The 22408-nt window shown below is 41.2% G+C and overlaps 1 protein-coding gene across 6 annotated transcripts in view; it reads left to right on the forward strand.

Annotated features, from left to right (window-relative positions):
• The first annotated feature begins 8950 nt into the window (after positions 1 to 8950).
• The window catches only part of ANK3 (ankyrin 3), a 193133-nt gene continuing 179675 nt past the window's right edge, over positions 8951 to 22408 (forward strand). For 2 of the 6 annotated variants that reach the window (XM_054515545.1, XM_054515547.1), the window contains exon 1: positions 8951 to 9358. In XM_054515545.1, the coding sequence (XP_054371520.1) occupies positions 9245 to 9358 (114 nt within the window). In that variant the 5' untranslated portion in view covers positions 8951 to 9244. The remainder of the gene's footprint in view (positions 9359 to 22408) is intronic. The other 4 variants (XM_054515546.1, XM_036385340.2, XM_036385349.2 and 1 more) reach the window with 4 other exon arrangements.

Here is a 22408-nt window from a genome sequence, read left to right on the forward strand (position 1 = left end):
CTTGTGTTGGTGTACATTTTTTTGCCATGCCATACAAACTAAACAGCTCCCCTCCATCTTCATCCTCTGCTCTTTGCAGTCACCTTCTCCAAAGCAGGAGGGATGCACTCCCTCCCAACCCTGAGTAGTGTGTGTTCAGCTCACAGGCAGATCTGGGCAGGAATTGCCACATTCTGTTGTTCTGAATAGGGCACTAACATTACCTGGGCTTTCAGGCATCACATCAATGCTCCTATCCTGTGATAATTACAATTGTTATACAGGTAAGTGGGTTTTTTCTTATGCCCACTTGCTCTTGCTAGGCCAAGAAAGAACTTGGCCTCCTATGAATATTAATAGCTTATGTGAGATTTATGAAGAAACAAAACATTTCTGAATTTTTTTAGTGGCAGTGATTTTTATATTTTCTTAATGAATATTTTGTAGTTACCTTTCTTGCTCCAAGGGATTCTTCCAGCAGGATTTCAGTATCAAAGTACTAATGGCTGGACTTTGTTGTTTGGTTTGGGGCTTTTTAGGTTTTGGTTGTTGCCTTTTTTTTTTGTTGTTGTTTGGTTGGTTTGTTGGTTGATTTTTTTGTGTTTTGGGTTTTTTTTGGGGGGGTTTTGGTTTTTTTTTTTTTTTTTTTGTTGTTGTTGTTGTTTTGTTTGTTTGGGGTTTTTTTTTGTAAAATATATATCTCTGTTAATTACCCTGAGGAGGGTTTTTATAATACTGGCTGTTTTTTTAAAGAAACTGAGAATTTTCACATACAACTGCTTCAAGTGTAACCTTGTAGATTTTTTGACTGGTATATGAATTTACTTTAGAGAAAGTGAGAAAAATGTCACCTGAAAAACATGCATTTGATACCTTTCTGCCTCTTGTTACTGATTGCTAATGATTCTGCTTTTTTGCATTTTTTTCCCCTATAAAAGTCAACTTACTGCTGCATGGAGCATGCAGAACACTTAAAGCACTAAAATCTCACTCAGGCAGCGTGTTGAGATTTTAATGGTTCCATGACTTAATTATGGAGACAATCCTTTGGGAATGAGGCAAAGATGGTCATTTCAACATAGGAAAAGGAATAATGAATAATTAAAGACTCTAATTAAATGAGTTTCTTATGCTGGAGTGGGTGGGAGGTATCTTTTTTGCCTTATATTTCCCTTTCAAATGTTTCTTTTTGATTAAGAAATTGTGTGTATACTGGCAGGGATTAGTGTCTTCACTGAAAATTCTGCACTTAGCTTGGCTAAAGTGGAAAGTCTGCAATGAAAGTCTGAGTAAATATGTCCTGTGTACTTGCTGAGGGAGCCTTGGTCCAGCACAAAATGTGGCAGTGATCAGGGAGAAACTGCAGCTCTCCTCCATGGCTCACGTGTACCTGTTTTCCTTGCCTTGGGCATGCTACATGTTAGTAGTAGATTTTTTGTGTATCTGAGTAGTTCAGGGAAGTTTAAAAGGAAAAAAAAAACCTACCCTACAAACAAGCCAAAGAGCCTTTTTTTCTTCCTTTCTTATAATTTCTGCATTTTTGCACCACAGAAGATCAACAAAAAAAGTTATACAGCTGGAAGTCTTGGGGCAACTGGGAAATGCTGGCAACTTCAAAGAGCCTTTCTTGTGACCTTTGCAGATGGGTCCTTTGTTACACTTGCTCAGCAACTTTTTATTTCAAAATAAAACAAGTAAGCTGCTCATAATGTGCAGAGCTTGACAACAGGAAAATATGCGGGCACTGGGTCACTCAGTGCACTCCCTACTGTTGGCAGTGGGTGGGGGGAATAACCCATTTCAGAAGGTGATAAAGAGCTGCCTTTGTCCAAAGTTAAAAGTACTTTTCCTTTTGGGGCTGTGTCGTGGTAGGGAAGGTTAAATGATATTTTCATGATCTCGGTACCTTGCTAAAGCAGGGAGGCCCCTACCCTGGACACACATTGAGCAGTCATTTAAGGCTCGCTTGGTCAAAATGCCTTCTAGCCTAAAGTATATATTTCTGACTGAAACATAACAGAAATCAAAGAATATTAATTAAAGAGTACTGGAAAATTATCTACTAACTGCAGCAAAGGTGTTGCATCTATTTGTGACTGATGCCATATCCCACTCTGTTTGGTAGCTTCATTTGCTGAAGCACATTCACTTCCTGGCACCATTGCAGGTTCTGCAGTGGTTTTTAATAAAAGCTTTTTGTGTAGCTTTTATTATTATGAGACTGCTACTGCTCCAGAAAAGAGACAGCAGGCGGGGGGGACTTGATGCTGAGAAACTTGAAATACCACAAAGACATTTTCTGCTGCTGTTTTGGGTTATTTTTAAACCACCCTGAGACAGGGAGTTTTCCATCTGAGATGAGCAGGGAATAACTCATCTTGTGTCTGTTTGGGGACTGGATGACCTGGCAGAGGAGCTTCTGAGAGCCACCTCCTTGATACCTGTTCTCCTTATACTGGGGGAGCCCCCAGCTCAGGCTCAGCGTTCACTGGATGTGCGAGCAGATTGCTTTCATGTGTTGGAGCAGAAGTGAACAGATGCAGCAGTGATTAATTGACCACTCAGGGTGAAGTTTGTAGCTGAATCATAAAATCCTGATGAATGGCATTTTGTGTTTCTTTTTTTGAAGCTCTCCAGGATGGGATTGATCCTCCTATCATATCACAGACAGCGTTCAAGTTCTGCATGTGGGAGTGCAAAACTGATAGCAGACCTGCTTTTGCACTTATTCCTATATATGCTGGGGTAGCTTTCCCTGTCTCTGCTGGTGTTGTTTGCAGACACATCTAACTCAATTTCCAGATCAAAACTCAGTTTGATTCCACTGACCTCCTGGTCATCCTGCTGTAGTTTGCAGTAGCTAGGAGATCATGGTGAACTAGGCAGAGAGAAATGATGAAAGTAGGAGGTTAATATTCTGAAGTTAGTATTCTGAAGATACAGTTTCTAACCACCATTGAGTAGTTCCAAGAGAGGGTTGGAAACTATGTCACTGTGATCTAGTGTCAGTTTGGGATATAAGTTCTGCCCCTTAAGATGTGTGAAACCAGTTTAATACCATTTCCTAGTGATCTTTGTCAGCATCCCTAAGACACTGACAATTCTATATAAGAGTTTCAGTCCAGGCTGAAAATGCCTGGTATTTGAATTGCAGGGGAAAAAGGTAGAGAAGTGATTTTTTTGAAGTGCATGTTTGTTGCACTTGCAGTGGTTCCAATAAATATAGGGTTTTAGCAATGTTATTCTTGGCAGAGGATGAATGGGAAGGAAGTTTTTGGTGTGTTTGCTCTGCAACCATTTAGAGGGTATATATAAAGTATAAAACTCTTACCAGTGTTTCTTGCATTGGATAAACTTCCTGGGCTGCTCGGCAGTTCCATGCACAAACCCCCACAAAATCTATCTTGCAGTTAGTGTGCCTCTATAAATGAGATACATCAGTACCTTTTCCTTAGTTGGTCACGAGTCAGAGATGAAACTCTTTACACCATCTTCTCAGAAGAGTTAATACTAATTTGTCACAGTGAGCTCCCTTTCTCTGTGTAGGCCTCAAAGAAAATCACCCTGTTTTCAAAGTCAGGGTTGGTGATCTCCAGTCCTGGGTGCTCTTCAGTCTTCTGAAGTCTTTTCTCCTCTGCTGCTGCATGAGCACCTTGTTTCCCTCCCCCAGTTTGTTTGCAGGAGGCTTTACCATGCTTGTGTGGTGGCCTGGGACAGCTGAAGATTTATTTTCCCATTTCTTCTGCCCCTGAACCCATGGGCTGAGTGAGCTTTGAGTCAGCTTTTGAACTGTCCAGATTTACCAGATGTTCAAGTCTTCAGGGCAAACAAGAGCCTGTAGTAGTTTTCTTTAAAAGTCATGCCTCCGGCCTGAAGTTAAAATTCACAAACGTGTCAGCCATCCTCATACTCTGAGTAAGCTGGACCACAGGAGGTGTAATTTCATCAGTTATGCCAAAATGTGTCATCCTTGCACAGAGAAATAGTAATTTTGCACTTCATTCTATGAGCTTAAAAGTGGCTGCTGCTTTGATCTTGTATCAGCTCAGAAGGCAGGTGATGTGTCTGGGGAGGGCTTAGTGGAAAGCATATTCCAGGATTGTTTTCTGTGTGGGTGTTTTGGGGTGGTTTTTTGAGGGTTTTTGGGGTGGTTTGGTTTAGTTTTGGGTTTTGTGGTGGTGGTGGTTTGTTGGCCATGGGCTTTTGTTTGTTTGCTTGTTTTTGTTTTTACAATTGTTATCATTTCTACTTAAATTTCCAGTCAGAAATTTAAGAAGGGTCATTTAAGAAGTACTAAGCCTCTGGCTTTTATCACTGCATCCCTGAATTTGTGTCATTTCCAAAGCATTTTTAAGCTCTTGTGCTCCAAAGAAATCAAATAAGAAACAGAACATAAATTCAGTGCCATTCCAAATTTTATACTGTAAATTCAAAGAAGGTAAGGGGTTAGCACTGTAAAAGTGGTGTACAAAATGCAGTTTAAGTATTTTCCTGCTTTTTTAGTGCAGTGCATACATCCCTTTCTGACTGTCATGTTTCCCCAGTTTTTTTGGGACTGTTATTGCCAAAATAGAATTCTGCTAGAAGAAGCAGGTGGTGGGAGAAACTCAGTGCAACAACACAAAAGAGCCAAACAAGCCTTAACCTTTCTTATTTTCAATTCATTTGCTGCTTAGTGATCTTGATCTTCTGCGTGTTTGGAGATGGGTCCATCCTATCCTGGACATCAAATGTGTGAAGTAGAGCTAAAAAGTATAACTAGATGCTAAATAGGCTTTTAGTCTTGTTTGGATTTGTTTGTTTGATTTTGAGACACAAGGCCTGCTAGCCTGAGGAGCAGATGAATCTTAAAAGACTCATGAGAAAGTTTTTTATGGTTAACCCACTTTAACATATTTTTTTTAACTTCTGCCTAGTCTTCTCCCCAGATGTAATTTTCATTAATTTCTGTCTTATATCTAATAAGTCTTGTTCTTCTTTTTTTTTCCCCTTCTCATTTCCATTGCTTTACTCAACATAATCCAAAACAGGGCAATAGTGGCATTTGTTCTGTACCAGAAAACTCAGAAATTAAGAATATAAGAGTAGCCTAACAAGAACTGGGTTTACTTCTCTCCATGTGTTTTCATTTCCTTTGCTCTCTGCTATTTCTAGTCCACCTATAATGCTCTTTTCATCTTTGGGGAAATGTAACATACTTTGTTTACCAGTAGAAGTTGTCAGAGTGACCTTCTAGCACTGTGTGTGATTAGAAACCTTTTTGGATTCATGGTGATCTGAAAAGTGAGAATGTTGAATGTTTCTGTGGTGTTCCATCTTACCTAAAACCCTTCAGATTTTCAAAAATCTGGTTTTTGGCATTCTCTCAGTAAGCTAATATTTTCATGAGTGTCTCATCTTTTTTTTTTTTTTTTTTTTCTAGTGCTGCATAATTTGTTTAAAAAAACTGTAAAAGTGGTAGTGCTATCTTCACTCTATAAGCTGCTGACCGGTTGATGAATTAACACAAGTAATTAGATTGTGAACACCTTTTCCTCCTATAAAATTTCATGTTTTTTTCCAAATCCGTCTCAATGTTATATGCTAATGCCGTTTTGCAGTCTCTTGCATCTAACAGTGGGACTAACTGTCTTAACCTAAACCAAATGAAGAGTTTCAAGTTGATAAAATCACTTCCTGACATTATTATTGTGACTTTATGAGTAGCTGAAGCTAAGTAGACATTATCCTTGTGTTAACATAAAGTGTAAATTTCCCATTGTTCAAGTGAGATACAGTTTATCATTCTTTATCAGGACCCTATGGATTGTGCTGAAACACTCATTGGCATTTCATTAACTCTGTAATTAAGGGTGAAATCAAATAGCTTAATTATTTTACTGAAGTCTGAAAAGAAGCACTTAATGAAGATTTCCAGTACCCAATTCCCTTGAAGTGAGTTATGACACATCTGGCATGAAAACCTTCACACTTCACCCAGCTTTCATCTGGCAGTGCCCTATCACCTTCCAGTGAATGGTGCCACTTCACCATTTCCCCAAAAGCAGGAGTTGTACTTGTACAGTTGCTTTTCCACAGGAGTCTGAATCTTTTACTCACACTTTATTTGTAACCTCTTTTCTGTTGGAGACTATCCCAGCCTACAAGCTGTAAGGGATCTTTCTTTTCTTATGTTGATATTTTTTTTTTAATCATCCCTAAAAGATAATTTCTCAAAACCATAGCTTGAAAAGGCATTTTTCTCTTTCTGAAATCTAATTCTGGAGGAGTTTGGACTCTGTAGTTCAAGCAGGGATTGTAATCCACATAATAAAAACATCTGCATGTTATGTCCAATTGATTAATTAGCTGAAAAGATCCTTGGGATGAAGCAGTCTTGGCTGACAGATAAAATCCTCCAATTTATGCATATCTCAAGGGATTGGGTTAGTTCACTTATTATCCTCATTTCTTAGCATTTTTCCTCATTAATAAAAGCTTGGGCTGCTTTCTACCTGCATAGAATACAACCTGTGCATAGGGTGGCACTTGGGTGTTTAAGCTGGATATGTGGATGCTATTCCCTGTGCCAGCATTTTTAAAAGTATGCTTCAAGTATTTCAAACACCTTACACTTGATAATGCATTATTTGTATTTTCATTTAATGAGGTTATTTAGGCATAAATTACAGGCTTGTATGGTTAAAAGGCTTATAGGACATCACAGGATTAGCCAGCAAGCGGTGAATGACAGCAGCATTCACTTCAGCTGTGGCTCAAATAAAGTTGGTTTCCTAAGGCAAAGACTCATGAGTCTTTCAAATCCAGATGGAAATATGCTGGGAATAAGAGGGATCCAGCTCTATTGAATTTTGTTGAATCCACTTTCAGTTCTGGTTCTGCTGTATTTTCTAAGCATTTCTCTGCTAATAACTGCTTTCTGTCAGACAGGGGAACTAATTTCAACTTTATTTTACAAAGATCTGAACTTCCAAGAGGGTAACTGCCAAGGTCATGCAGGCAGCTTGTAGGCTAGAAAGTAAAGCTTTGGGTGCCATTTCTTTGCCTTTTTCATTTTTTTAATATGCACAATGCAGTCTTCCATTTCCCACCCAAACTTGAGATCACTGTCGTTGTTGAGGTACCTTCTTCAGCCCCCATGAATCAGCAGCCTGTCCAGCTCCTCTCTCTGGTAGTGCTAGAGCAGAGTTTCCTCATGGCTGCCCTGGGTTCCCTTGAATAGCTGGGCCAAAATCCAGGTGCCTGCCTGAGCCTGGCCTTTGAAAGCCTGCAGTGGTGCCCTGCAGTTCAAAGCATGCTCAGGGCATCCCTGGGGTGTACTCTTGGCATCTTCAGAAATGTGTTTATTCAGGTCTCTATAGAACATAGAGAAGTGGGAGTTGACTGCTTCTGGTTCAAATCTAGGCATTGCCCAAGTGCAGCATTCCTCTTCGCACAGCTTTCCAAAGGCAGTGTTCTGTGAGGCTTCAGAAGCCTTTCAGTCGTGGAGGGGGAGTGTGGAGAGTCACACGGTGGTCTATGGGTACAGGAGGTTTGCATGCACACAGAAACCCTGGTTTTACTGCCCCAGCAAGAAAAATCCCTACGGTCGCACAACTGTGGCCTCCATCCTTGAGCATTTCTTAAAAATCACTCCAAAATAAACAACTTTTTAAACCTGGCTTGTTACCTTGTGAACAGGAGACAAACAGTGCACTGTGTGCTGCCCTGTGGACAACATAGGATGTGTTCAAAGTAGTTTCTGTTTTGGAGACTTAAAAGATTATTTTTCTTTTAGCCATGTTATGTGAAAACTAAAGCATGTTGCTTGCTGGGCCTCAGCAACCAGAATTCAAAAAATGTCTTTCAAGTTTAGGGGAAGAATATTTACAAATGTGTGAGACATCTCTGGATTTTATGCTGCCCTGAGAAGATTCAGCCTGATTTGGCTAATTGCACTTCAAATGTAAATTTAACTTAATTTTTACAACAGATTCAGGTTTCTTTTTTTTCTGGAAAGAAATGCTAGTACACTGTCTAATACACTGGTTTTGCTTGGAGAGACTTTTGGGTTTTATCTGAAAGAAATCAGGCTGCCTTAAAATGCTGATCTTCATTACAGTGAAGCATGCTGCTAGGAATACTGGGAAAGGTTAAAAACAGCAGTCTTGAGGCAAGCTGCTGATTGTTCATATTTGTGCAGAAAAAATATGGTTCCTTATTTACTAGATGCTTGCTCTGTGTTCATCCTAGTAAAAGATCCTCCTGCAGGCCTTAATACTGCTGCTATTTTACCTCCCCTAATGAATATTCAAAAGCTGCAGTCATTGAGGACTCAGGTGGCAAAAATAGTAAGATGATTGAAGCAAGCCTTGACATAAAAGCCTAAAAGTACATTTCCAACTACATGGCAATAATGCCGATTTCCCTTTCTGACCACGTAAATGAACAGTGCCAGAAAATCTCCCATGAATTAAATGCCTGTTTCACACACCAGTGTGATTGCATCTTTCTCTCTGTATGATGTGTTGTAATAAGTATGTTTAAAAAAAAAAAGGAAAAAATACAACAGGGCTTTCTGTAATCCTCTGTCACAAAATGTATTGGAATTGAAAAATCGGTATAAAGGACACACTGTTAAGATATGGCAATGCATGCATTGTTTTCTACATAATGCAGTCAGAGTCTCCGTGGTAAAAAGAAATTTTTATTTTATTTTTTTTGTCACCATCAGCAGTTAACCTAAAGTAGGAGCTGCTCCATTTCATTATAGGTTAAATGGCTTACTATACAAAACTAGCTGAGAGACGTACAGTGCTAACACTGCATTTTTCTAGTAGGTTTTAAAAACGTGCTTGAAGATCAGTGAAGAAAAAACAGTGCAGCATATGTTATTGTTCTGGAATTTTTTTTAATAGAAAGCGCTCCTTTTCAGCATTCCCCCTTCAGTGGAGTCACTTAGACACTTCCAGCTGGTGGCAGGGGATACAGCCATAATACAGCTTTCTCTGTCCCAGCTGTCTTTTTCATTACGTTAAATGCATTACGATGGCTGCACTGCTTTACAAAGGCTCAGGTGCAGGAAGGTATAGGAAGAAATCTGCAACTATGTGTTTTTGTAGTGACTGCAAGCTCCTGCGAGATCTCTGAATCCTGAATGTGTTCCTGGCTCTGGTCACAGATCTCCTTCCAATCACTGGAACATTTGCTGTAAGGGCTGGCTAAAGGTGCCCGAGGAAATCACCTTTTACAAGGGAGCATTGTTGTAAAGGATTTTTAATGCATTATGGCTCACGCAGCATCACAGTTAAAGAAAAACAGGGATTTAGAAATAAATGCTGAGGAAGAAACTGAGAAAAAAAGAAAACACAGGAAAAGATCCCGGGATCGGAAGAAAAAGGTATCTAGATCTGTGCCAAATTCTGAACAGGGGTTCTTTTGTTTTAATTTTCTTACCTTGCAATTGAAGTATTAAAAGCTTGTTCTTGCCTGTAACTTGGTAGCTGTGGGAGTAATTTGTTAACATTGTAAAATATCATTTGTAACCACGGCTGTGGGGTTTGCAAAGCAATTGAATGTTTAATTGGATATTAGTTGATTGCAGTGATGATGCAGAAGGTGTGCATTCGTTTCCCACTTATGTTACTGTGATATGCAAACTGTCTGTGAGTTGAAAATAGTTTGTAACCATCATGTGGGGTTTAATGCTGAGCTCTCTTGTAGGTTTAATAGCAAAGCATAGCATAATAGTTTAGTCTTACATGCAGGTTACTTAAAAGGGATGTGTGTAGAGGCAGATTTTTTTTTCTTTGTGTTGGGACTGTGTCACATGTTTGGCTTCTGAAACATCCATTTTTGGGATAATGTTACAGAAATAAGGTGTTTCAGTGTTTCTGGTTTTTTCTTAACAGTGAGCTGTTAAATAGAATTGAGCTATAACAGTCTGTTACTAGCAACTTTCTTTTGTTAGGAAAATACGTGGCTGAGATTACAGAGCCTGGTTTTTCACTGCTGTAGATTTGTCTTAGCTGCAGAAAACCCTTCAGCAAACTAGGATCTGAAAAATTCAGTAGGCACTGCATTGCTCATTGTTCAGGTCAGGAGCCTCTGTGTGATTCCAGGCTTACTGTTTCTCTCTAAGGTATAAAGCAAAATAGTTATGGTTTGTGGCATAATGACAGATAAAGAGGCCAGCTACTTTGGCAGCTCTGAGGCTGTGTCCTTATAAATGACACCTTGTACTCTGCTCCATAGAAATAAGGGCCCTGCCACAATTTCTTGTCTGTGGCTGTATTTCATGATAATTTTTTCAAGAACATATCAAGGAGCCAGCTGCCTTCAGAGAAACCTGGGCATGTAGTATTTCTGTGTGCTTTTGTGAAATCCCCCTGAGGGGGGGATTGGGTAATCTTCATGTGCTCAGAGAAGCAGTGCATGTGCTTCCTAAATGACATGTAGATTTCCTCTAACATATGTGCATCTTTTGCTTGGGCGAGAGTCAGCATTTCCCTGCCCTTTTCTCTTTTCCCTCTGCTGTGGCAGTCCTACACCTAATGAAAAGCACTGAGAAACCCACTGCCTTCTGTTCTAGGCAGCACGTTAGGAGACTCTTAACATGCTGCAGTACGTTTGCTGCAGCCAGCTACACTGGAGGCATTTTTTCTGTGTCAATGTATAGGTTCTTCTGAATCATCTTCCAGGATAAAGGGCAGTATGAAGATAAGTTTCTGTCTTTGAGGTGAATTTTGAGGTGCTGCTGTTTGAAAGCAGCCTGAAATAGTGATATTTTTCTTGGCTGCTGTTTAGGTTATGTGCGGGTTTGTAGTGTTGCTGTCAGGGTGGGTGTCCCCCCAGCTGAAAACGACCACAGCAGTAAGGAATTAATTGTAGGAGCTGTCCCCATAGCCCATATTTACCTATGGCTTGTGAGCTAAGATGAATAGTCTCTCAGCTGAATTTACTCATGCTGCAGGGAGCCCACGTTGTTCTTGATGTGCTCAAGTTTAACAATAGCGTGCCCAACCAGATCCATGCACTGTCTTTGTGTAAGGGAGCTTCCTCAGAGCTCAGAATTAGAACAATATAGAAGGGATATGGCAGTGAGAGGCTCTTTATTCAGTGAGGTGAGACAATTGCTTTGTGGACAAAAATGCTTTATTGTTTATACAACACTGCTGTAGAAAGGAAATCTCTCAGCAGCCAGAGTGGCACATGGATAAATATCTGCCTATTAATCTCAAATATATGGGTTTCTCTCAGTGTTTTATTTCTGCATCTTAAGAATAAGAGAAAATAGAGAGCTTTTGCTCCCCCAAATGCTTTTTTTTGGTTCTCCCCCCCCCACTTTGGAATTTGGTAGCTTATTCCAGTTTCTTTCTGAGTTTCCTTAGGACTCTGCAGATTCAGGACAGGTAAAGGCCCTCTCTAGTAGGAGAATGGAACAAAACCCAGCAATTGCTTCACTTTACTCTCATACATTGGGGCATCATTGTCATGTCAAAGACGTGGTTTTGCTACCCAGTACATAGGGCGTAGGAAGTCCAATAATTTGGTTTGCCATTTTGTGCTTTCCTGGCTATTTAAAACATTTTCCCCCCAAATTTTCCACTATGAGTAGTGAGTCACTTCTTGTTCCTCTGCACCACCCACAAGCAGGCAGTACTCAGGAATTTTTTTGTTGATCACATGATACTGCACAAAGCTTACCCTTTGCTTAAGCAGCATGCAGAAATATCCTTTAGAGTCTTCCAATCACTTTGGAACAACAAAGAATGCTAATGTTTCTGGATAATTTATACAGTGAAGAGCCCAAGGCAACCAATGGTTAGAAAGTAAGGCTGGTGGGATCAGCCAGTGTCTTAGTCCTGTGTGATACTAGCAACAGTCATGCTGATTTATGTTCCTGTTTAGTTGGAGGATGGCAGTCTGAGGGGAATATTTCACTGCTTTTGACTGGTTAAGCAATTTACAGTGCAGTAACATTCCTGTGAAGGCTTGCTTCGAGACTTGGATGAGAGAAATGACCTTTTTAAAACACACACAGAACAACAACCTGTGTTTTGTCCCATCCCATTTAATTTCAAGGTGAGATATTTTCAAATTGCCCCTCTTAGCTCTGCGGAGAGGCTGTGATTCTGTGCCCTATGGCCCCACTACACTCCTTCTGTTTGCTTGCATTCAGGACATTCCAGGCCTTTGCTGAAGGTTCTGAAAGGTTCAGAGCTTACCGGGCTTAACTCAGGCAAGAGAAAGGGATAAGGGCCAGCAAGTGAAGGATCTGCATTGTACAGGTTTCCCATTTATTCTGTTCAAGTTCATATTACAGCTTCATACAGCTCTGCCTCTGGATGGTTGTGCAGTGTCCTACACTGAAAATAGTTTGAGTACATCCAAGGGCAGACCTGAGCATTTAATAGTTATCACAGAACAAGCCAAACCACTCTTAAAAATAAGTGATTGATAGGATAGTTTGCTTGATACTTGCCAGTGCAGCTCTGTCATGTGTAGTTTTGTTTGTAAAAACTAGAAAATGTTTATCCTATAATACTGTCTGGACAGAAATTGGTTGCTTAGTCAGTGCCTTTCCTAAAATAAAGGTGAAACCTCTGAAGGGTTTTTTGTGTTCTCTCTTGGGTACATATCAGAAGAGAAGGACAGGTCTTGGCACACAGTCAATGATTTATGTTTTATACAATATTTAGTAGGACTGAAGTGATTTCCATTTACGTGTAGTGCTCAGGAGCTCTTGTGTTCTTTGGGAGCACAGAATAATTTGATCATAATGCAAAGCCTGGCTGCTGCTGTCCCTGAGATGTTAAAGGCTGTTGCTGTCACAGCCTCTGCTGCTGCAAACTTGTGGGCAGCAGGGAAAGTAATCCATGTGAATCTCACAAATCCTGCTAATTTCATCATAAGGCTCACGGTGTTTGAAGGTTTTACTAAACTCTCAGGTATGCTGCAAAAATTGCCTTGCAGTCTCCTAATGGAAATAAGTGGAAATGCTGTGTCAGGAATGATCAGCCTGTAGGTGTTGCAGCTGCTTTGAGGGGCTTGTGCATCTTCTGGGCTGGGCTCTGCTGCCAGCTCCAAGGGCCTGTGAGGGATGTCTTGGGCTGCCCAGCCTTGCCGAGCTGGGAACACCTCCCAGGGACACCAGGACCCCAGGAGGGCATCATCATATCCCACTGGGGGATTCCCACTTTTTCCTTTCCCCTCAGCACTCCTGGGGCTGTCAAGTGTTTAACAGATCTCAGCCATGTGAAGGTTTTAGTGCAAATGGCAATTTTCATACGCAAGCAAGTCGACCAGTTACCAGGTAAAGCTTTAAACTCAGATAATAAGTTAAAATCCCCATTCTTTTTTCTTTCAAGTAATTTCATTATTTTTAAACAAATCTCAATTAGAGATCTGTTTCATGGCTTCTGAACAGTTGGACTTGAATGTTGTAGAATCTAGATATGTTGAGTACAAGTGATTGTCCTTTTACTCATTTGTGTTAAAGCACAAACCAGACAGATGTTGTTTTAACATCTGGGAACCATGACCTCTGGTAAGGGAAAAGATTGTGTTCATTAAGGGTCTGAAAGAAAAATTGATAAGTCAGTGATCTTTCCTAAGTGTGGGAAAAATTTCAGTCATATCCTTGATTTTGGACATGATGCTCTGTCAGAGGCAAATCAAATGAAATAGAAAGGTATTTCTGATAGATGATTAGGGGCACTGGTGGATGGGATATCTACCAACAATGCTGAATTCTTACCAGCATGGAGCTTGGTGGTGAAAGAGTGTTTCTCTTCAGCTGGAGAAACAATTCCCTCTTTGAAGATGACCCCTAAAGGAATGAAGCTATTCCATTGTATTGTGTGGGGAGCACTACAGCATCATTTGAAGTGGGCACTGCTCAGCGTTACTCTGTTGTTTATAAACCCAGAAAAAATTTTGCGCTGTTACATTTTTATTTAGTGGGGTTTGGAACATTTACCTTTTCCTTTTCACCTACCTGGTGCCTCAGGGTTGTGCTGTCACAAGGGATGGCCATTAGTCACTGTGCAAGTGTCAGTTTGGGTTAAAACCTGTGTTGTGCCAAATGCTTCCAGCTTGTGGTGGGAGGGGATGGGCAAGAGCAGGGAGGACCAGCCATGGGCAGCCTCACTGTTACAGGGAGGTGGCTCCACAGCTGGATTTACAGCTGGACTCTCAGGCAGTGTGAATCAATACTGCTGCTACTGCCTGGTTGGTGTTAACACAGAGTCTTTTATCCTTCTGGTTTTTCCACCCAGGCTGTGCTGGTTTTTTGGTGGGATTTGTGTTTTGGTTTTTTTTTTTAATTGAGAGTTGAGGGAAAGGGAAAATGGGATGTTCTTGAAAGCAAAAGGAAGTGCAAAGATAGTTAGTGAACAATGATTTAAAAAGAAAAAAGCTTCTTATATGATTATGAGTGTATGAATATTCAACCATGTGCCAAAAGTCAAAACTCTGCTGATTTCAAGCTCGTAACTTGCCTGAATTGATGACTTCAGGATAAATGTTGCATACTTTGATGCTACTCCCTTTGGGCATTCACTAAATATTTGTTACTGTGAGCCAAAATACTTGTCAACTAGTGGAACTGACTGAGCACCTGCTAAAATTGAGTGTTAGACTCATGCAGACCTAGTTTGACTGGAGCTGGGGGGAGGAGGTGGGTGAGAACTAGGCTGATGTGATGGAGCATTCGTGGACAGAGGAGACAAATAGAGAAAATAAAGCGTGAGCTGTAAATTGTATTAAATAGAAAAATTACTTAGACAAAGCCTGAGATTGGCCTGAAGTTCAGACAATAAAAGGCTGGATTTGCTGCTGTTCAGAAGTTTGTGCAGGCCACTGTTAAGAGTCGTATCAGGGATTTTGTGGCTGAGGAGTGGGATTGGCACAGAGCTGCCTTGTGAGGGCAGAGCCTGGGGCCTCCAGGCCTCGATGGGCTCCTGTGCTCCTGTCCAGCTGGAAACCTCTGGAGGCCTTTCAGCACTCTGTAAAATGATCCCTTGATCCCTTCCTGTTAGACTGGGACGTGCTGGGGGGACTGCAGGTGATGAGCTCAACAGAGGTGGCACAGCTGCCCCACCTTGTTCCTCACTTGAGTTACCTAACCCAGGCTATACCCCTGTACCTTAAAGCCAAAACTCCAGGTGCCTTCAGAGGATAATTCAGTGTGTGGGGGCAAGTTAAAGGAATGCTCTTGTTTTCAAGGTATTGAGTATTCTCCAGCCTTGCAGCTTCAGCTTTGGCCATGCTGCATATCAGGCTCTGGTATCTCTGGTGGATTTTTGGGCTCATATAACACTTAAAAAAAAAATTTCCTTGTGTCTTGTGTCTGTTGCTTGGTGTGGTATTTTTGTGGAGTTCTGCTTGGTTAGTGCTCTACAGGGTGGATAATTACTGACCACCACAGAAGAGATCAGCTTCACCTTTTATTTTTTGGAAAGATCACTGTGTGGTAACCTTGGAAGGGAAATTCAGCATGGTATTTCTTTAGTATTTATTCAAGACTAATGTGGAAAGGAGAACTAGATTGAAATAAGAGATTGTCTTGTTAATTGAAAAGAAAATTCACTCTGGGATGTATTATATTTTTTTATAAATCATAATTTTGCCAGTAAGCTGAAAGCTCTGACAATTTAGTAATATGAGTTTGTCACATATAGGATTTATTGCACTGAGATTTACACAAGCAGTTGCCTTTGTATTGTGTACCAGAACTAAAACTTTGTTTTGCTTTTTTAGTTGCAGAAAGATACAGGACATGATCTATTTCATAGCTGCCTTCATCTGAAAACTTTAGACAACTTCATATGATTTTGTTTTAAAAACCTGAATTATGTGTTTTACCCAGGATTTTGTTTATTCAGCAGTGTTATATTCACAGTTTTGGATTTCACCTTATTGGGCAGCCAAATGCTATGCTATCACAGTTTATTTATAATTTTTAAATCTCAGTTTGAGAAGTCATTTCAGCATCTTTTATTTTTTCATTGAAAAATCATTCAGAATTAGAAAGTACAAGGTAGAAGGGTTCACTTATATTTCTGATACTGTAGTCCATATTTATCCAATTGAAATCAATGGGGTTTTATGAAAGAAGTTACATCTTGGTCCAAGTGGTGTATCCATGTCCTGTCATGGCACACTGACTGTTAGTGAGTGGCAGCAGGAAATGAAGGTCTGTACCTTTACAGGAATGCACTGCCCCATCATGGCAAAGTACCCAGACTCAGGGTCTCCATTTAATTCATGGGTGCTGTGTGACATTTCACAGAGCCTGCTGGAGCTGCCTCAACAACATCTCCACCAGTGCCATTAGGCCTGATGTCTTTGGTCACTCCATCTCCACCAGGAGCCTGTCAGGCTCCCAGCGGTGCCTGGTGCTTCACCTGTTAAATTCATAATTTAAATGATAAAGAAAAACCTCTCTTTGATCTGGTCACTTGCTTCCCTTGTGAAGAAAGGGACACCTGGTCTAGTGGAAGGTGTCCCTGCCCACGTCAGGGAGGTTAGCACTGGGTGATATTTATTATATTTCCAACCCAAGCCATTCTATGATTCTATGGATTACATTCATGTATTCCACACTCATTTTAATTGCCCTGTAAGTGCAAATGCATAGATGAGAGAAAGGTGTAATATGTCAGTTGTTTGATTTTTGAAAGCAGTGAAGTATATATGGTTTTTCTGTGAAATCCTGTCGGCTCATCTCTGAGCTACGGGCCTGTCCTTAACCCTCCAGCTACTGCCTCTTGAACTAAGCTGCTCTTAAGTACCCAGGCTCTGCTGGAGGAAGAGAGGAGAGTCAGAGGAGGAGACAGGTAGTTGAGTTGTGAGTGCCAGGAAAGGATTTCCTGGAGCTGCTGAAGAGGCTGTTCTTGCATTATTGTGTTCTCAAGCAGATCCTTGAACTCTGGTGGACTGTGGGCAGCTAGTAACTGATACAAATCCAAGGACTTGCAGGATTCCCTAATGGTGAGGAGAAGCCACAGGGTGTAACACAAATACCCCTCTGCACTAATGATGATGTGGTCTGTCGAGCTGGGATGGTGCTCTGGTACACAGCTACTTGTCTGGCATCCTTGTGCTCTCCTCAGTCCTGCTGCCCTCTGCAAGTGCAGGATTTACACACAGCAAAACACCTTTAATGCTCATATGGCATGGGTTTGTGTGTGTGCTGGGGGGAGCTGGGGTCAGGGCCTTGCCTGGGACTCCTCACCTGCGTGTTTTGCAGCAGTGCATCCTGAGCTGGGCATCCCCAGAGTGTCCCTGCTTCCCACAGGGAGCCTCCTTCTGTGTTAGGGACCCCTTACCCTGGCAGAGGTGGCATGGTGCTGCAAGGGGTTTCATTCCAGAGGAATTGTGTTCCCTTTCCAGTGGCTCCAGGAAAGCCTGGCTCAGCCCAATGCCAGAGCTGCTGGCCAGGCTGGGTCCTTAGGGAGAAGCTGCCCACAAAGTTGTTAACAGTGTTTTCAGAAGTGCTCTGGTAGTGTATGAATATTTTGTTTCTTCATTTCTGTAATTTACAGTGATTCTGTTCCATTGCTGTCATTGTTTCCAAAAGGAATTATAAATCCTGTTTTTAATGAATGAACAATTTGAAAAGAACAAGTTGTTAAAGCGAAAAGTTTAATGGTCTTTTTAAACTTGTCTCTTTTCCTTTAAAATTCTTCAAATTAAAGTATCACCAGTGATTTCTGCATCACATTCTTAGTTCACAAAGCTCAGAACAATGCACGAGTCAGTGTGGTTGTTGATATCTAACCTTTCAGTTAGAGCACCCTTGTTTGCATATTCTAAAAAGCTTTCCTTAAAGGCTGTATAATAAATAGAAACCATCTGACACTATCCTGCTTGTATCCTCTAATAAATGCTACTTTTACCTGCCCTGTTTCTTGTTGTTAGAAGACACAGTTATGGAACTCACTTTGTGTTCAGCACATTGGTTCATTTTCTGGTGAATTGTAAATGTCAGGATGCAGAATAACTCCATCATTGACTTCCTTTAGTTAAACAAGACTTTCACAGTTAGCTGGGCTGTTGTCCTTCCCTGTCTTCTCTCCAGATGGGTGAACTTGAGGACGTGCTCCCCAGCCTTCTCTGGGAACTCGCAGAAAAGCAGAGCTGTGCAATATCCATTGGATAGGTGTTCCTTCTGCTCTCCAGCATGAATTTATAGAGCATTTTACTAACAAAAGGCAGAGGTGGAACTGAGGCACTGACTGTGGTTAGCTACAGTCACTTTTCCAGCGTTGAATCAGTGTCTTATATATACAGGCATTCAGAGCTTTAGATGAAATTCCTTCATAGGTTGAATAATTTTATTTTCTCCCACACAGCTTTTTTTTTTTTTCTTTCTCCCATAATTGCATTACCACTTTTTCTGGACCCTACTGGGGTATCTCTGAAATGGCAATAATTTCCCTTTCATTAGTCACTGCCTGGCTGGTGAGCATTTGCAGCCATCCCAACAGCTGAATGTACCATTGGCCCATGAGGAAAGAGTGCTCTCAGTGACTTGTTCTCCTGCTCCCTTTGGATTTGTATGAATCTGGCAATCACCCCAGGTGCTGAGGCCAGTGTTGTCATGCTCAGACTGTAGGAGGAATGAGTGCAGATGTTTTTCACAGACAGACTGCTGGCTAGACCCTGAAGCCCAGGTGGATGCGCCACGCTGGGTGCTCGCTGTGCCCAAGGGGATAGATCTCCTCAGGGAAGAGAGATGTGCACCAAGCTCCTCGTGCTGCAGCAGGTCAGAAAAGGGGCTCAATCTGTGACTGAGTCAATGCAGCATTTTCCTGAAGGGCTGAGGAGGCCTCTCTCAAAACAGGCCTTTTTTTTTGGCCAGGCAGGAGCAGACAGTATGTTCTGGAGGGTGGCTTCTCTACAAAACAAAACTCTGAAAAGTTAAAGCATTGCATAGTGAAATATTGCTGAGATGTGGGTGGCAATGGTTTCCTCTATTACATTTTTACCATCTAAGCAGAAAAAACATCTTCAAGGAGAATTGGTGAAGGCACTGGATACCTGCAGTCCTAGTTTTTCTTGCCACTTGATTTAATATGAAAACACCACCACTTTGAAGCTGTTAAACATCAAAATTCTGATAACTAAAGACTGCTGTTTTTCTACCAGCCTGAAAAGATTAAAAAGATGTTGAGAGGAAAACATGTCTCATGACAGTGGGTGCACAATCAAAGTTTCTAAGTAGGGCAGCCTGAGGAGCAGCCAACGCTTTTTAACAGTTATGGGAAAGTGTATGTTTTTTGATGTTCCTATCTGATATCTTTCTACCTTTTTTTTGTACTATCAGACTGTCTGTTTATGCCCAAAGAAGCCTTAATAAATGTTTTGCACACTCAGCACACACTGCCCACATAAAAGAGGAAAAGTATGCCAACTTCCAAGTCATCCAAGCAACAAACAAAGAGTAGGGGGTTCACCACTGACTCTTCCAGTTTCATCTTAAACAGTTTATTTAATTGCTGGGGGTTTTGTCCATAAAATATCTCCATGTTTTTGCTCTTGTGCATTTTAAGCATCTCTTTTCAAATGTCAGGCACTGGCTGTTTTTCTGTTCTTGATATAGAATGTATTTTGTATGTCTTGCATAAGGTTCATGGCTACAAAATACAAAACCCTGTGCAGGGTTTAGAGTTTTTTAATGGCCTTTGAGCTGCTGAGTGCTGTCCTGGTGTGTGACCTATTGGCTGTGTCCACAGCTATCAGGAACATTTTTGCTGGTGTCTTGGCATAATTCTGGAGGAGAAATAAATTTTTTTAAAGAATTGTGTGCTTTTTGAAAAGCTTGTGGTGGAGAGAGGAAGCATGCGTGATAACAGTTCTAATTATGGTTCCTGGTATTCAGTATAAATATCCAATTTAGTGGTTTTAATTATACCAAGCCTTTGATTAAAGGCTGTTTTAGAAGGACTGATCATATTAGGTAAGTTGCAGATAGAAACCCATATTGTTTACGAAAATTTTGCAAAGCTCTTTAGAATTTTTTCTGTGTCCCACCCAATATACAGCAAAGTTATCCAAATCCTGGTTTTAGAAGTGCATGAGCTTAATCTAAAACAGCCAAATACAGTGTATTTTATAATGTTGTATGTGTCTTCTTGTTGGCCTATGTGCTTGTTATCCTTGAAGTTAAACTCACTGAATTGTGGTCAAGTCAGAGGTCCAATTAGCAGAACCACTGAACATATGCAATAAATTCAGCTTGAAAGGCCACATGCACAATCTGCCTTGGGTTGGAAAGCCAAGAGACGCTGTGACCAAACAAGATCCGCAGGGAAGCTGCTCAGAATTGTAGCCCTTTGTTCCCAGCAGCAAAGCTGCCCCTTTCTCCTTGTTTACTACCAAATGCAAATGAGCCAACAGGGCTGGTGCACTTTTAAAACTAGTCAGTTTGAGGGAAGATGGGAAAAAAAGGAGTGAAGGGATTAGAAAGAGCCTTGATGTTGAAATGGGAGCAGCAATGGCAGAGAGGGAAGGAACGACTGAGGCAGCTGACCCAGAAGTTTGAGTTTATTTTGGCTGTAACTAGGTGCTGGAAGATTAACTCCTCATTCTGAAGAGCTCCTTATTAACTCAAAATGTTTTCCTAATGCCAAGTCAGTAGGTGAGACCTGGGAGAGAAGGAAGCAGAACAGGAAGGACAAAGTCAGCAAAAATTCACCCTCTGCTGGGGCCTGGGCTCCCAGCCCTGCTGAGTTCAGGGCGGGCTGCAGCTCCTCTCAGGACAGTGCCAGCAGCTCTCTGGGCAGCAGGGGTGATCCTTGCCTGGAAAGGTGGCCAAGGGGGGACATGTCTCTTCCTTGAGAGCATCCTCTGCACTGCAGGTGAGCAGGCAGGGAGCTGCCTGCAGGGCTGCTGCTCTCAGAGCATGGCTGCAGGGGGACTGCAGTGGTGCTTGTGAACCCCCCTGCCTAGGCTGGGGGAGGGAGTCAGCCCTCAAGGTGGGCAAAATGACAAAACCCTCTAGCTGTGTATAGCAGAGTGAGAAATTTAATTGTTTGGGTGACATCCAAGCAGTTGCATCTGATTAAGTCCTTGAAAAGATAATATCTGTTACCTGGTTGCATGAATTTATACAGGGGTATAGAATATAGTGCTTTGTCAAGGTCCACATACAAAGAGTTAACCACAAATTAATCGGGGCTTGTCAGGTTTAAGATATTTCTGGTACAGTGTTGAACAATTAATGTACGCCCACAAAATAGCAATTGTTCCCTAGAATTGTAGTCTGCTAACCAAAATATATTCTTTTAAATTCTTTAAGGGTGAAAATGAAATTCAACTTAATGTCTTTCTGTGTGTTTCTTTTTCATTTGCAGTAAAATTTTCTCTCATTTTCTCGACAAGTCAAAATCTCTGTCCTAGTTTTTGTAAGAAATGCTCTCTGTGCCTTTCTATTTCCTAGAAAATAGTTGTCCAAATGAGTTGTCTCAGAAAGGAACAAAGGTCATGTCCCAAAAAGGAAAATTAAGTCACGGATTATATTAATTTTCAAACTTAATAATATCTTAAGGAAAGATTGAGGAAATACACAAAAAGAAAAAATAAAACTTGAAGGGGGGAAGCAGGAGGAGATCGGGCAAAGCTAGCCAGCAAAATCCCTGCCAGAGCTTCTGGGGGCTTCTGACTGGAACTTTACAATGTGTTGGGTCCTCCTGTTCATTCAGTTTTGTCTGTTTTAGTTATTCAAAATAGCATTTTTTTCATAAACATGTGTGCTTTGTAGTGGTAGTTGATTTCGTTAATATCAGTTATTTTGTGCATTTATTGTTCAGATGGCCATTCAGTCCTGTGCCTTGGATAGTTTTGTTAATGCAAACATAAATTAAATATATGAAGCCTTATTAACACAAGGGCTGCCAGGAAATGGTTTTATTTTGTAGCTAGCCAGCTATGCAATTCAATAAATGCCATTGTCTGTAGCTGTTATATTTGACAATTACAGATTAGGCCTGCATAGCTTTAAGGGAGCATTTTCTAGCAGTAAAATTTAGGTTTCACATGTAGAGACCTTATTTTGAGTAGATCCTGCTGTTTGGTGAAGAGACATTGGTGGCTGCTCAGGGGAAGGGTGGTGGCAGGAGAGGACAAGGTCAGAGGGAACTCAGGGGGTTGCATTAACCAGCCTGAGGATGACGAGATACATGTGTTGGAAAGGGCACACCCACAATGTTTAGTAGCTGACAAATAACAATTATGTAGGATTTTGGACCCCCCTCGGTGCTGAGAAAAGGATGAGTTGTTTCCTGGGAGAATCTGCTGGTACTGGATACCAACAGTGCAGTCAGGGGAGCAAGCCTGCTCCTTCAGCCTTGCACTGTTCATGTACTGCTGATATATTAGAGAAAGATTTTCTTCACTTCTGATCATATTAAAAACATCAGGGTTTCACTTTAAAGATGCTGCA

Source organism: Molothrus ater, chromosome 8, assembly GCF_012460135.2.
Source record: "Molothrus ater isolate BHLD 08-10-18 breed brown headed cowbird chromosome 8, BPBGC_Mater_1.1, whole genome shotgun sequence".
Lineage (NCBI taxonomy): Eukaryota > Metazoa > Chordata > Aves > Passeriformes > Icteridae > Molothrus > Molothrus ater.